At 46.1% G+C, this 16,415-nt stretch overlaps 1 protein-coding gene across 4 annotated transcripts in view; it reads left to right on the plus strand.

The window, feature by feature from the left end:
• SMG7 (SMG7 nonsense mediated mRNA decay factor) overlaps window positions 1-15,763 on the plus strand; it is a 268,133-nt gene extending 252,370 nt beyond the window's left edge. For all 4 annotated transcript variants that reach the window (XM_033915789.1, XM_033915787.1, XM_033915788.1 and 1 more), the window contains 3 exons: window positions 983-1,153; window positions 1,265-1,416; window positions 13,642-15,763. In XM_033915789.1, coding sequence (XP_033771680.1) covers window positions 983-1,153; window positions 1,265-1,416; window positions 13,642-13,755 — 437 coding nt within the window. In that variant the 3' untranslated portion in view covers window positions 13,756-15,763. The remainder of the gene's footprint in view (window positions 1-982; window positions 1,154-1,264; window positions 1,417-13,641) is intronic.
• The last annotated feature ends 652 nt before the right edge of the window (window positions 15,764-16,415 follow it).

Here is a 16,415-nt window from a genome sequence, read left to right on the forward strand (position 1 = left end):
CATGATTTGGCACTGCTGCTCAGTGCTGAGTGGCTTCCTTAATGGCTCCTGTGAATTCTCGCGAGAATTTGCAGGAACCATTAAGGAAGCTGCTCAGCACTGAGCAGCAACACCAAATTGCACGCTTGCTCGTGCTTCTCAGCGGCCGAAGACACTCACGGCAGCCAGTTAACAGCTGGGCAGGAACTTGGAAAGTTTGCTCCTGCCCGCTGCACCTCCACCGACAATCGGCAGTAGAGGTATGAGGCTAGGACAGGGAAGGCGGCAGGATACAAAGCCTGGCGGCGGCGGCCTACAATAATTTTGGAAGGAGGTGTATTGGCTCGAATATAAACTGGGACCCCCATTTTTGGGCCATTTTTTGGCCCAGAAATCCCGGTTTATATTTGAGTATACAGTACTATCTTTTCATCCTTTCCCCCCCCCCCCCTCCCAAGTCACTTACAGCTGCAGAACTCAGTAATAATGCAGGAGGCGTAAGAGCCGTTCTTTTCTCTGATTATCTCATCTGCCATTGTCATGACCTGGGTAAAGCACCAGGGAGGAGGAGGCTGAGAGAGAGGCACCACAGTTATTGTTTTCTCTCTCCCTCGTGTACCAATGCTTCATTCAGAAAATAATATTGGCATGATTTGCACATGCTCTGATGCTCTTTTCTGTTGTCCTTGGTCACAGAATGCAGGGCCAGTGCCCCAACTGTATTAGCCAGTGACTGCAGAGAACAGCCCTTTGGTCCTGCTCAGTTCAGCCTCTTAGGTTGTAGAAGTCAAGAAGAAAAGAGTGAAGCTAGAGCAGATATTGTAGAATAAAACTGAGGACTAATACTCTACTCTCCATTCCAGCACCTCTCATCTTCATTACCATGTTCTTCTTGTCTATCTCACCTTAAATTCAAGTTGGCATTATCCTGCAGCAAAGCCTTGCCAGAGAAGGATGCAAACTCAGGTGTTTCATACATGCTTATATCTACATTGTTTGGCAGATCATTCAACACCAGCCAGCCAGTCCCCTCATTCCTCCAACCCAAGCAGTTTGCCAAGTTCTCCTCCAACTCACAATCACAACTCGATCCCGTTTTCCAACTTTGGGCCCATTGGAACACCAGACAATCGAGACAGGAGGGTGGCAGATCGTTGGAAGACAGATAAGCCAGGTGAGTTGTTGTCCCTTCTTCATAAGTCGCCGGTTTTATGCACAGCATAGTACTAAACTTGCTCTGGGGCATTTACAGACCTCTAGCCTCACTATCGAATTGTCATTTCAGCCATGGGGGGATTTGGCCTTGACTACCTTCCAGCAACATCCACTTCTGAAAACAGCTGGCATCATGTTGGCCCTTCGAGTGCTGGGAATGCATGGGCAGCCCAAGTTAACAGCAGAGAGGATTCTTCTGCTGTCCTTATGGAGAGCCTGAAGGTAGGACACACTCCTTAATGAAGAAACCCTCATGAATGGACTTGCACTTGGACCTAGTATATAGGGAAGAAATACTAAAAAGCACATAAAATGTTTTCACGCAGAAATGCTTTTAAAATTGCCCAAGGGTTTTCATACATCCAGATTTGGCCATTGGTACATCATGCTTCCTTTAATGCAGTGTACATATACGCCCATATTCTATAAACAGTGCCTAAGGTTAGGCACCTAACTTAAATGCAAAACATCATTTAAAAAAAATAAAAGCATTTTAAAAAAATGTAAGCACCTGCATCACAGCTATGGAGGGGATTTACGGCATCCAACATCACTGTAGGCGTGGGTAATGCCAGAAGTGGCATTAGGTGTCGTAAAGCTGCTCTGTAGCCATTATTCACGTGAAAGGTAGGTGCCAGAAATGTAAGTCTTGAAAACCCTGGCCCACATTTCTGGCGCTTACCTTTCACAAAGCCATGATTCTACAAATGGCACCAGTACGCAATTAGTGGCCTTTTTTTAGGTGGCCACAGATACTGGTGCTGTTTGTAGAATCCGGCCCATAATGTTACAGGGTTGGAGATTGGGCAGAGCTGGGGCAGAGTTGTTAGATATGCAATAATTTTGATATACACACACATCTATGCAAACTTGAGTGGAAAAATTACAGCTGCCTCAGACTGGGAGCTTTCACAGAGACTGGTTTATAAATGCCCGTAGGCACATACCGTAAATAATCTAATATAAACCGATATTTTTGGGCCAAAAAAATGGCCCAAAAATGGGGGTTTCAGCTTATATTTAGACCATCACCTACCCGCCCCCTTCACCCAGACCTATTGCAGGCCTCCACATGGGCCTGCCACAAGACCAGTGATCCAGCGGTGGGTTGGGACATGAGGGATCCCCTGTCTCCCATCCCGGCCGAATCCAAAACCCCGCACACATCCCTACGCAACCCCCCCCCTCTCCCCCCGACTCCTTGGCGGCCTCATGGTGGATGGGACAAGTGGAATCCCTTCTGCCTCCTGTGCCTGCCAAAATTGACACACACATCTCTCCCACGTACCTTTCGGGTCCCTGGTAGCCAGCCGGTGCACAGAGCAGGAGCAATCTTCTGCCCTCTTGCTCCGTTCAAGTCCGCTGGCTGATTGGCTGGTGCGAGTTTTTGCAAGGGGGGGGCTGGGTGCAAAGTCTGGCAGGGGACGGAGTGAGGGAAGGGGCACTGGTTGCAGGTCCTGACAGGGCACTTGAATATTAAACTCCGGTCTTATATTCAAGTCAACCATTTTTCCTCCTTTGGGGGGGGGGGGGGAAATTGGGGTGTCGACTTATACTCAAGTATATGTTGCTTTTTTAAAATAGATGCAATCCATGTGGCTATGTGCCTTAACAGCTTAGGCATCCTCCATATGTTCAAGACTCTCAGTTCTTTAGTAATGACAAAATGGTATGCAACCACTACTAAGACATTCTTAATCTCTCCCTTCCTGATACATAACTAGCCTCACAGTTAACACAGCTTATCTATTAAGCTCTTAAGCTGCTTCATTTTTGCATGTAAAGCCAGAATGTCCTAGTGCCTTTGCTCTTAGTGACGCTGGAAACTGACATGATATTATGAAGTCAGGGTTAATGTGTGATGGAGGCTGCTGTCACTGAAGTGCACCAACAGTAGTCTTTTCTCTTCGAAGCCTTTTTTAGTTTACCTAAATCATAGCATCCTTTATTCTTGAAATTAACCATTGTAATGATGTATTCTGCTGCTGAGCCTTTAGATTTTTTTTATTTTTTTTTTGGTTCCTCACATTTTGTGTCTCTATGAGCACACCTACCGGGGGGGGATTATTCTCCTTCCCTGTTTCTTCTACTGCTGGGCTTCATTTACAAAATGCTTCTTTTTAGTTTGGAACACTATATCAGGTAGCAGGTTTCAGCCAAAAGATTTACACAGCAAGCAGCTAACTTGTTCAACTCATTGCCACTGAATATCATGGTGAGACCAGTATTTTGTATAAGTAAGATATTCAGAAACAATTCCAGTTATCCAGTAGGATCATCAGTCAGACAACACAAAGCATAAACTATGTAACATGTTTCTTTTAGAATATTTTTTCACTATGTAGGCAGTCCTACATTAACTGCTCCTTGTGGTCCTGGCAAGTCACTCAATCCTCCATTTATGTTAGATAGATTGTGAGCCCAACAGGATAGATAGGGAAAACGCTTGAGTACCTGATTGTAAACCGCTTAGATAACCTTGATAGGCAGTATACAAATACTTTCAATAAATAAATAGCTCTCTGAGTCATATGACATACCATACCATATTTCTTATACCCCATGAATTTCAACAAGGATTCTATGTGGTTACCGTACCTTTACCCTCAGTCGAAAGATCTATAATTAAAAATAAGAGAGAGATTTCTAGCTCTTTCCTAAACCGATAATAAGATTCTAGCTGTCTCAAACGAGTAGATAAATTATTCCACATTTTAGGTCCTTGATACATGAAAATAGATTCAAACATGTTTATGATAAACAAGTAAAACTGAAAGAAAATTTCATTTACAATGTTGCACAGTTTTTGAACAACTAAAGGATTTTGGATTATTTATAAAAGAGAATTAATCTGTCAGTTTATGGACCAGACAGGCAATCTTAAATTAAACTCTCTTTTTCACCGGCAGTCAATGTAACTCTAACAGTTGAGGATTATCTTTCTCAAATCAGTTGAAAATTCAAATGAATAAAGATTTGGAAAAAAAGAAAATTCAATATTGCTGCAGTATTCTGTAATAACTACTTTGACTCAAAACTGATCTTATTGATCTCAGTTGTCTCGTACTGAAGAAAAACTTCTTAACCGAAAAATTAATCTGGTTTCAAAAGGAAGCCCAGAGTCAACGATGACCCCAAGAACTTTAGCAGTTCTCTCTATCTTAAATATTTCTCTAGAAATTAGTGTTAACTAGAGACCAGTTTTCAGGCTCCCTACAGTGCAGTATCATGAGGTGACATTTCTAGTAGGAGGTTTAGTAAATGTGCCAAAGCTAAGGTGCTGGAAGAACCTAATACAGTATTTCCCATTCAGGCAAAAAGAAGGGCTCAAACCCTACCATTATACTCCCACACAAACAAAAACACTAAGAGGAGCTTGGCAGCCCCACAAAAACACCACCAGTATGCTTTTTCTAATTATCTTCCCTCTGCACAGCGTACTCAAAAGCTAGCTTTTCTTTCTCTCACCCCTTGTGCTTTCCCTACTTCTTTCCAATCCCTTCACCCCCTATCCCATATTCTGCTGTCTTCCAAACTCCCTTCTTCTCAACACCACCATCTCTTCCCCTCCTACCATCCTAAACTCTCCCTTAACTCCTTCCTGCCCCAACCATCTCCTTTCTTCCACCCCTCCCCCTTTGCCTCTATCCCTTCTATTCTGAGATCTAGCTCCACCTTACATTTGCCTCTTGTGCCCCACTGCCCCCTTCTCTCTTTCTAATCTTGCTCCCTAGATTTTCTTCTATTTACCACCTGATGAGGTCATAAAAAGACAAGGACTTCAACACAAAGAAAAGGACATGTTTCCTTCAGTGGCTCAGCTGAGCCAGGCTGCCCCAATTTTAGCAGTCAGCAGCACAAGTTCAGACACACTGACACTTTTACAAAGGTGTTGATATACAGAATCAACATTGTCAGTCAGTAACAGGAGGGCCCAAGAAGGATCCAGCCCAGAGTCCTAAGCCTGCTGCTGTTTCTATGTCAAATGTTAATGACTGAACACAGCAGTTCAGGGCTCCTACCTTAGCTCCTTAATCAGCAGGGGGTGAGCAGACATGAGGTGCCAGACCACTTTCCCTTGCCTAGATGGATGTAGTAAGCAACCAGCAGGCATAGAAGTTGCAGCTGAGTCACATACACACCAGGGAGAGCTGTTTCATTCTTTTCTCATGCCTGCTGTTTTCAAATTTAAAGCATTTCAGGCTGAAGCTACAAATATTGCAATAATTTTTTTAATAAAATTTAAAAAGTTGGCACACTTATCGAGGTTCCAAGATGGCGGCAGCTTACCCTCGGCGTCTCTGACTTCGATCTGCAGGAGCGAATCTCTATTGATTTTTGTTTTACTCGTAGTGAGTATGTCACATTCAAAGAGAAAGGGAGTAGTCCGAGCCGATTCCCCTGCGGCACGAACTTCTACTCCCTCACAACGCTCCATGCTGGAGTTCGTCGGGGCAGGTTTCCCTTTCATCGGAGCAGAGTCTGGCGGTTCCCCGGCTGGAAGAGAGGCTGGGGCTTTGGCCTGGGAGGTTTCTCTCTCCCCTCTGATGTCGGTTCCAACGCCGATCTCAGCGCCTAACACGGCTGACCCAGATGTGACTTCCGATATGGTAATCTCAAGGGAGACCCCGGTAGCAGGGGCTGCAGCTGCATGGAAACAGCTGGAGGCAGGAGAAACTACGGAGATTCTCCCCAACTAAGAAAACCTGTGGCAGTATCACTGGAGAGCATATGGGAGGCTCTCATGAAGATCAACACAACACTTTCCAGCTCTTCTTAAGAAATTGCAGTGCTCATGAGTACTGTCAATACCTTGGGAAAGAAACTACAAAGTACTATAGACCAATTTAATATGGAAGTATCCCAGGTTAAGGCTAAAGTTACTGATTTATACTCTTATCTTCAGAACGGGTAAAAGATAAACTTAATTTGAATAGGAAAATAGAACAATTGGAAAATTATAATAGAAGATTAAATGTGCGGATTCTCAACTTTCCTTCTTCTATTGGAGTGTCACCTATAGAAATGTTAAGAAAATATCTTGTTGAAGTATTGAAGGACTCATCTGAATTAATTTCTCCAGTTAATCGTATATATTATATTCCTACAAAAAAGTCAGGAGCCACTCCCGATGGACCAGCTGTGGAGCAATTAAATCTTACATAAGAATTGCCGCTGCTGGGTCAGACCAGTGGTCCATAATGCACAGCAGTCTGCTCACACGGCGGCCCTCTGGTCAAAGACCAGCACCCTAACCAAGACTAGCCCTGACAGCGCACGTTCTTGTTCAGCAGCAACTTTGTCTTGAATCCCTGGAGGGTGTTTCCCCTATAACAGCCTCCGGAAGAACGTTCTAGCTTTCTATCACTCTCTGGGTGAAGAAGAACTCCTTACGTTTGTACGGAATCTATCCCCTTTCAACTTTAGAGAGTGCCCTCTCGTTCTCCCTATCTTGGAGAAGATGAACAACCTGTCCTTATCTACTAAGTCTATCCCGTTCAGTACCTTGAATGTTTCGATCATGTCCCCTCTCAATCTCCTCTGTTCGAGGGAGAAGATGCCCAGTTTCTCTAATCTTTCTCTGTATGGCAGCTCCTCCAACCCCTTAACCATCTTAGTCGTTCTTCTCTGGACCCTTTCGAGTAGTACCATGTCCTTCTTCATGTACGGCGACCAGTGCTGGATGCAGTACTCCAGGTGAGGGCGCACCATGGCCCGGTATAGCGGCATGATAACCTTCTCTGATCTGTTCGTGATCCCCTTCTTTATCATTCCTAGCATTCTGTTTGCCCTTTTTGCTGCCGCCACACATTGCATGGACAGCTTCATCGACTTGTAGATCAGAACTCCCAAGTCCCTTTCCTGGGAGGTCTCTCCAAGTATCGCCCCAGACATCCTGTATTCATGCATGCTTGAATCATCTCCTACAGACTCCACAGAGCAAGCCACTTTATTGGTTTCTTTTCTGTTTGAGCAAGATGCTAATTCACTTCTGAGATTATATTTTCAAAATTCCCAAGTACCATTTTTGGGGAGAAGGGTCTGGATATACCCAGATGTCGCAAGACAAACACAAGAGAGACGTAAATTTTTCTTGGCAATGAGAACTGAGACAGTGACGCTGGGGGCAACTTTTTTATTAGCCTACCTATGTAAATGTTTAGTTAAGTACCTTGCAGTGAAATATGTATTTCTTTTACCTGAATACTTGCACACATTTCTTGATATGAAGAAGTTGTCTACTGCTAGTGTTAATTAAGTTGTACAGGGAACCTTACTGCTAAGCCTATTCTTTATATATCAAGTTGTTATTAGAAATACTAGTCTTATAGCCCGTTACATTAATGGGTGCTAGAATATATGTGTGTATATCTGTCTTTATTTCTTTCTCTCTCTCTCCTTAGCCGCTTTCTGTATTTCTGTCTTTCTTTCTTTCTGTCTTTCTTTTCCTCAGCTGTCCACCACCACCCTTGGCTGCTCCCCCTGTCCATTCTCCCTTCCTTTTATCTCCCCTTTACTGCTCCCCTTATCCAGCAGTAGCCCTTCTCCCTTTGTTTTACCTCCCCCCTGTCCAGCAGCACCTCTTTCCTGCTCCCCCTGTCCAGCAGTAGGCCTCCCTTCCTTTTTCTTCCCCCTGTCCATCAGCACCTCTTCCCCTGTCCAGCAGCACCTCTTTCCTGCTCCCCCTGTCCAGCAATAGACCTCCCTTCCTTTTTCTGCCCCCCCCGTCCATCAGCACCTCTTTCCTGCTCCCCCTGTCCAGCAGCACCCCTTACCTCCGTTCGCGTATGCCCTCCTCCACAGCCACCTCAAGCCACCATGGCCTGCAGGCGCCGACAGCCGCCACACGCACCTGAAGCCGACAGCCACCTCGGTAACATTTCCGCAATCCTTGCCACCGCTGCTGCTTGAGAGGCCCGCAGGACCGAAGGCAGTCAGTATGTCTGGGGCTTGTGAGGAGGAGTCCTGGTGTCGCACATGCGCAGTTCTGCTGACCACTGACCTACAGATCAGGTATCAGGGAACACACAGTAAGAGTGCGCATGCGCGCTTAGTATTTTATTATTATAGATTGTTTCTCTTCACATTTTCCAGGAACTCTAAGGATTGATTGTGGTCTAAGAAGGTTTAATTTGTTTTCTTTGAGAAGAGACACCGCACTACACCAAGGACACGGACCTGAGACAGAAGAGGTTGCTGAGGAAAGGGAAGTCTGCCATTGTGGTGGGAGACTCGATCTTGAGAGAGGTAGATAGTCACGTAGCTGGAGGAAGGGAGGACCGGCTAGTGACTTGTCTCCCGGGGGCCAAGACACGAGACGTCACTGATAGGATCGAGAGGATCCTGGACGGAGCAGAGACAGAGGAGACAGCGGTGATAATCCACGTCGGAACAAACGATGTGAGCCGGAGGAACTTCAGCATGGCCACACTGACTGACCAGTTCAGGGTCTTGGGACGAAAGCTGAAGCGGAGTACCCGGAGGATAGCATTCTCAGAGATCCTGCCTGTACCGAGAGCAGATGCAAAGAGGCAGGCAGACCTCCAGGCTGTGAATGCATGGTTGAGGAGATGGTGCCAGGAGGAGGGCTTCCACTTTGTGAGGAACTGGACGTCCTTCTGGGGAAAGAGTAAGCTCTACCGGCGGGACGGCCTGCACCTGAGCACAGCGGGAACTAGACTACTGGCAGCCAATGTGAGGAAGGAGATCGAGAGGGCTTTAAACTGAGGAGAGGGGGAAAGCCGACAGCTGATCTGATGTTGATGCTTCGGACAACAGTATCCAGAACAGATGCTGAACGGGCTGACTGCAAGGAGGAAGTAGAGAGACCGGTGGATCTTATGATCAGACAGCGAGGGAAACATCAGGTAAGGGGAACTTGCTGGGAGGAGACTAAGGGGCATGGAGACACAAGAGGACTGGGTGGCACGAGGGCAAAAGCTGAGGGCAATATAGAGGTGCCACAAGGCGAGGGGGATCAAATGGAGGCTCATGGGATGATAGCCCAGGAGGGGGCCGGTAGGGCTAGAAAACCCAGAGGAAAAGCGGGGAAGTGGGGTGGCGGGAATGTGGGGAAACCGAAAGCTACGAGGGTAAAGGCTGAGGGCAAAGCAGAAGCACAGGGAACAGAACTGCCCAAAATTCAAGGGGAGGCGGCCCAGGTAAATACAGAAGTGGAGGAAAAACAACGGGACCTACGGTGCTTATACGCAAATGCAAGAAGCCTCATGGCCAAGATGGGTGAACTAGAGGTCGTGGCCAAGGGGGAGGACCTGGATATAATTGGAATTACAGAAACATGGTGGACAGAGGAGAATCAATGGGATGTGGCGCTGCCGGGGTACAAGCTCTACAGGAGGGACAGGACCCACAAGAAGGGGGGGGGCATAGCAATATATATAAAGGACTCTATCTACTCGGTCGGGATGGATATGGCAACGAAGGCAGAGGGGCTGGAATCATTATGGGTCAAATTGCCAGGAAACAATGGTGCAGGCATAAAACTGGGGCTGTACTATCGCCCACCTGGTACGCCGGAAGGAGTCGGACACGACTTGGAAGCTGAACTGAGACAAGAATGCAGGACTGGAAGTGTAACAGTGATGGGGGACTTCAACTACCCGGGGATTGACTGGAGTACGGGTCACTCCAACTGCGCTAGGGAAATAGGATTTGTAGAAGCTGTGAGGGACTGCTTCATGGAGCAACTAGTCAGGGAACCGACGCGAGGGAGTGCTACTCTTGACCTCATCCTAAACGGATTAGGAGGCCTGCAAGAGGGGTAGAAGTGGGAGAACCACTAGGCAGCAGTGACCACAATGCGATCAGATTCACATTAGAAAGGGGGACACCCACAGTAAGGAGGACCGCAACAACTGCGCTCAACTTCAGGAAAGGGAACTATGCTGCTATGAGGGAAATGGTGGGGAGGAAGCTCAGGAACATCCTTAGGATGGAGACTGTAGGAAGCGCCTGGACCCTATTCAGGGACACCCTGCAGGAAGCACAAAGAATGTACGTCCCCAGTTTCAGGAAAGGCGGCAAGAACAAGCGATCAAAGGACCCGGTTTGGATCTCAACAGAGGCAAAGAGGGCAATAAATGACAAAAAAGTATTCTTCCGGAGATGGAAAAAGGACCCAACGGAGAAAAATCACCAGGCGCACAGGAAATGCCAAAAGGAATGCCACCGGGAGGTTAGAAAAGCAAAAGGGAACTACGAAGAGGGGCTGGCCAGGGAGGCGAAGAACTTCAAGGCATTCTTCAGTTACGTAAAGGGGAAGCGACCAGCGAGAGAGGAGGTGGTGCCGTTGGACGATGGGGATAGGAAGGGAGTGATTAAGGACGATAAAGAGGTAGCTGAGAGGTTGAACACGTTCTTCTCGTCGGTTTTCACGAGAGAAGACACATCTAACATACCGGATTCAGAGGAGCTCATAAGTGGGGAACAGGCTGAAAAATTGGAACACATAGAGGTAAGTAAGGAGGATGTCCTCAAACAGATAGACAGGTTAAAATGCGGCAAATCGCCGGGCCCGGACGGGATCCACCCAAGGGTTCTGAAGGAACTAAAACAAGAAATAGCGGGCACAATCCAGCATGTTTGCAACCTATCCTTGAAAACTGGTGAGGTACCAGAGGACTGGAAACTGGCGAATGTCACACCTATCTTCAAGAAGGGATCGAGGGGTGACCCCGGAAACTACAGGCCGGTGAGCCTGACTTCAATTATAGGGAAGATGGTGGAAGCTATGATCAAGGATGGTATTTGCGAGCACATCGAGAGAAATGGCCTACTGAGAACAAGCCAGCACGGATTCTGTAAGGGAAGGTCATGCTTAACGAACCTTTTGTACTTCTTTGAGGGAATAAGCAGTCGGGTGGACAATGGGGAACCCATAGACATCATTTACCTCGATTTTCAAAAGGCTTTCGACAAGGTGCCACATGAAAGGCTGCTTAGGAAGCTGTGGAACCACGGGGTGGGAGGGGATGTGCACAGATGTATCGAGCACTGGTTGTCGGGTAGACTGCAGAGGGTCGGAGTAAAGGGACAATACTCTGACTGGCGGGGAGTCACGAGCGGTGTGCCACAGGGATCGGTGCTGGGGCCGTTACTCTTCAACATATTTATCAATGACCTGGAAAAGGAGGCAAAGTGCGAGGTTATAAAATTTGCAGATGATACCAAACTGTGCGGCAGAGTTAGATCCAGGGAGGAGTGTGAGGACCTGCAAAGGGACCTGGACAAGCTGGAAGACTGGGCAAACAAATGGCAAATGCGCTTTAACGTGGAAAAATGCAAGGTCATGCATATAGGGAAAAAGAACCCGTTGTTCAACTACAAATTGGGGGGGAGATTGCTGGGAGACAGCAGTCTAGAGAGAGACTTGGGTGTGCCGGTGGATGCATCAATGAAGCCATCTGCGCAGTGCGCAGCAGCCTCGAAAAAAGCCAACAGGATGCTGGGCATCATAAAGAGGGGCATAACAACCAGGACGCGGGAAGTCATCATGCCATTGTATCGAGCGATGGTGCGTCCACATCTGGAATACTGCGTTCAATATTGGTCGCCGTACCTCAAGAAGGACATGGCAGTACTTGAGAGAGTCCAAAGAAGAGCAACGAAACTGGTAAGAGGGCTGGAACACTGCCCATACGCCGAGAGGTTGGATAGGCTGGGGCTCTTCTCTCTGGAAAAAAGGAGGCTCAGGGGAGATATGATAGAGACCTTCAAGATCATGAGGGGTATAAAGAGGGTGGATAGGGACAGATTCTTCAGGCTGAAAGGGAAAACAGGTACGAGGGGGCATTCGGAGAAACTGAAGGGAGATAGGTTCAAAACAAAGGCAAGGAAGTTTTTTTTCACCCAAAGGGTCGTGGACACCTGGAATGCGCTACCGGAGGAAGTGATCAGGCAGAGTACGGTACAGGGATTGGACGGATTCCTGAGGGATAAAGGGATCGTGGGATACTGAGAGAGGTGCTGGGATGTAATAAAGGTATAGAAAGCTAACCAGGAAATAAGTATAGAATCCCAACCAGGTCGTGCATGTGCAAGACCGGAGGGTTAGGACTTCGATGGGAAGATAGGACTCAATGGGAAACCAAGGTGGCAAGGGGGCCCCTTCTAGTGATTCAGACAGGTCGTGACCTGTTCGGGCCGCCGCGGGAGCGGACTGCTGGGCAGGATGGTCCTACGGTCTGACCTGGCGGAGGCACTGCTTATGTTCTTATGTTCTAACTGATTTAATTTTGTATTCTTGCAGCTGATTTTCTTGAACAAGGTTATCTTGTGTATATTTTGAAAATTCAATAAAGCGATAAAGTAAAAAAAAAAAAATTTAAAAAGTTGTCATGACAGGGCTGGGTACTCGCTGAATCCATTGAAGGTCCTGACCACACACCACTGCTACATTCCTTAGATACTTTGAAAAATCAGATTTGCAAGCCCAAAAGCACAAAGAGAAACTTCCTCTTCCTTTCCAGCACCGTGGGGTTTTTATTTTTTTTATGTCATATACTCCATAATGAATTCCCTCAAACATACTTGAACGCTTCCCACTCCTGACATTGCCCCTTTTCCCCACTGGGAAATGTATACTGCACTGTGGAAGAAGAGAACTGTGGTTTGTTTGGGGGGTGTCAAAAAGGCCTTCTCCAAAAGGTAAGCGCGCACACAAAATCTATTTGAAAATTGTACAAATGTATCCCAAATTTGGTTTTAAAAATGTATAGTTTAGTTTCAGTGTAGGGGTTGTGAAATCTTACTAGCCCATGTTGTTTATAATAGAAATGAATTGTGAACAGTAAGCTGATTATTGTTAGCATTATTAGCTCTGAAAATTAATTTGAGAATCAGCTATGATAAAGTATAGAGTGAATATTGACTGGCAAATGCAAAAAGCAGTGTGCATTCAAGAAGGAACTGTTTAGTGATTAGAGTGTGAAGCCTAGGTCAGATTTACCAACTATAAGTTGTGTGTGTCCTTGGACAAGTTAATTTTCTTGTGTCTGTTTACCCAGTGGTAACATGATGGCAGTAATGATGGCTCCATCTTTGTGGGGGGGGAAAGGGATAGATAATTTTAGTCTTTGTTCCTAAAATGTGCTGCCAAGTTATCCACTCGGGCATTTATTTTGGAAGTACAGAACTGTATATACTGGGACTAAGTGAAAATCTATAAATCCAAATGTTTGCTGCCCTGGACAGTCAGTAGCTGTTTTTTAGTATTAGGCTAGGATGAATCTTATTAACATAACTGTCAAGTTGCTTGGGCTTCTCACCACCATGTCATATAAGCTGCTAGCCTTGTTCACTGATTTGCTTTTATTCTGGTATGAGCAAGGGTATTTATGGAGAGAACTATAAAATTTGACCATGGATGTTGATTTGTTTGGTAAAGGTGATATTAAGATGAGTTCTGTCCATTCCTTTTTCTTTCAGTCCATCTGGTCCAGTTCTATGATGCACCCAGGCCCTTCAGCTCTGGAACAGCTGTTAATGCAGCAGAAGCAAAAGCAACAACGTGGACAAGGTGCCATGAATCCACCACACTGAGAGAGACACTGAGGCAGCAACCCTCATAGATGAAAGCTCCATAAACCATGGCATGTTGGGTTTGCAGGACTGGCCCACACAGTCCTGTGCAGGTGGCAGCCCTCTTGTCCTCTCTCTGTTTCTTCTATCAGAGGGTGTAAGTGCTCCACTAACCCATTGAGTGTGCACGAAACCTCTGCATTGTGATGGCGGTGATGACGATGATGCCTAAAGGACATAGGGAACTCTTATCCCTACCCACCTCTTGCACTGGCTAGAGGGGGAGAGGAACTGGTATTTTTCTCACTTGGTTCCCTGATCTCACAGTCTTCTCTCACGTTCTCCATTGTGCATGCTCCTAGCCACATGGGAAGTGAAGACTGACAATAAGGGCAGGCAGGAGAAATAGTAGCAGCAGCAGCAGCAGCAGAAGCAGACAAGGACTTCAGTCCTTGTAGTAGGAATCCATTCATGATTGCTTTGCTGTCTGAAGATGTCACTTGAAAACTATTCCTTAAACATCATCTTTATTATTAAGGGATTTCTTGTTATTTCTATCTTATTAGTGAAAAATGACCTTTAATTCTTCCATTCACAGACATGCTTGTAGTCTGTCCATAGCTGTGAGAGACCCATTCACTGCTCCTGGTTTCAAGGGTGCTGATAACAGGGTGAAATGTTAGTCCCTGGCTAGTAAAGGTAACCCAGGAAAGGGGGAAGAGAGGTCAGGCACTTAGTTACCTGTTCACTATCATGGTAAGACCCTTCTCTTTGCTTTCACAACAGCGTGACACATAGCTCCGCTTGCAGGGGCTAGAAGTAGTCAGAGGGAACATGTTGGTGCTCACTGCATTTGGCAGTAAAACGCTGTGAGAATGGGGAGGGGGTTTTAAATCAGATTCGTGTACATTTTACTGTAGTGTAGGAACTGGACTTGTCAGAGGCAGCCTGGACTGCTCCATCTAGATCTGACAGGTTTTAATAGGTAGATCGCAGCTTTAAGTGGTTTGTTTTTTTTTTTTCTTCTGTTTGCTGGGTCCCCCCACTATACTGGATGCTTGAAGTTTTATTCCTGATGCACACATCTCATGAGTGAGTGGTGCGGCGTGAAGAAAGCTAATGGCCAGCATAGAAAAGGAGGGGAAGTGGAAAGTGTGTGCACAAGCTGAAATGAAGCTACACACTTTGCCATTCAAGGGAAAGCACAAGGCCTTCAGCAAGACCAAGTGAGCAGTCCCAAATAAGTATGAGAAGGGAAACATTTTATTTGATTCTTTGGGCAAATGAGGACTGCAGACTATTATACTGGGCAAGAATGGCCAAGAATAGAGTCATTTGTTTCATGAGAAAATTAACTTATAGAAAAGAAGTAAAAAAAAATAAAAAAAAAAGAGAAAAAAAGATGAGATTGGTTAAGAGGAGAGAAAATATAGTCACTTTAGCTTTTAGGAAATTGCCAGTGCAAAGTACTGCTGGAGAGCCTTGTACTGAGCCTGTGCTGGGCTGACTCGTGGGTCTTGTGACTCCATCTCTCCTTTTGTGTTCTCAGTGGCGCTGCTTTCCAAGATACTTCTGAGAGGTCTGTCACTGTCTAAGGAAGCTTAGAACTTCTTGCTTTCCAAAGCAGTGTTTTGAAGGAGTCATTTGTCGGCCCTTTTCGGGTTTTGTGCTAGCACTGTGCTTCCAGGACAGCTACAGTACAACATTCCATTGTTCTCAATCTGTGGCACTCTCCAGCAGGTCCATATACTCACTAACCCAGCAGGACCAGGGTCCCAGCCATAGTCCCACAGCTGCATGAAAATCTGCTGTTCGGAATGTTTCCTGATTCATGGTGCACAAGGTAGGGTGGGGTCCCCATCATTCCTCATGTGCTTGGAGGGACTGGGGATCAGGGGGGGAGGCAGGGTCTCCTGAGCAGGAAGTGGTTTGTGATGTAAGCTTTTTTTTGTGTGTTTTTGTCTGTCTGTGCAAAAACTTGCAGCTGCTGAAATCAGCTTTGCCTTTAATTAAACCATGTTCTCTCCAATAATGCTGTCATGTTGTCTTATTCTTTATCCAGATGTTCATTGTAACTTTTCAGTCTGATAGCTCACCATCAAGCTTGAGATAAGTGTGTCTTTTTATGAATCATCGAGCTGGTTAGGTTGGGCTGGTGTTATAAAATACCGTTGCTTGTCTACAGTTGGTATAATGTACTGGGCACTTCACTAATAATTTTTCTTATGAGTGAGATTTTTCTTATGGTTGTTATATTAATTGGACTGAAAAATCTAAAAATATTTTTGATTTAGGTTGCTCCTATTTTTTGGTTATAGTCTGTATAATATTAATACCTGAACATGGGAGCAGTGAGGGGGCAGTCCACCCTGGGTGCTGGCACCCCTCCTCCTCTCTGTCCCTTCCCATTCCTCATCTCCATGCGTGTGCCCCCTTCCCTTCCCCTATACCTCTAGTTGATGTTCACAGGGATCAACATGACCCCGTTGGCTCTCCTGCTGATGTCACTTCTGGGTACTGCGCATAGGGAGTGACATCAGAGGGAGAGCCAATGGGGTCACGAGGAGCACATTGTTGACTACCACGAGCAACAACTTCAATTAAAGGTGGAAGGGAAGAGGGTTATCCTCAACAGGTGGAATCAAGGAAGTACGCCTCACCCTTGCTACGCCACTGTATGG

This window comes from Geotrypetes seraphini, chromosome 12, assembly GCF_902459505.1.
Source record: "Geotrypetes seraphini chromosome 12, aGeoSer1.1, whole genome shotgun sequence".
In the NCBI taxonomy this organism is placed as follows: Eukaryota; Metazoa; Chordata; class Amphibia; order Gymnophiona; family Dermophiidae; genus Geotrypetes; species Geotrypetes seraphini.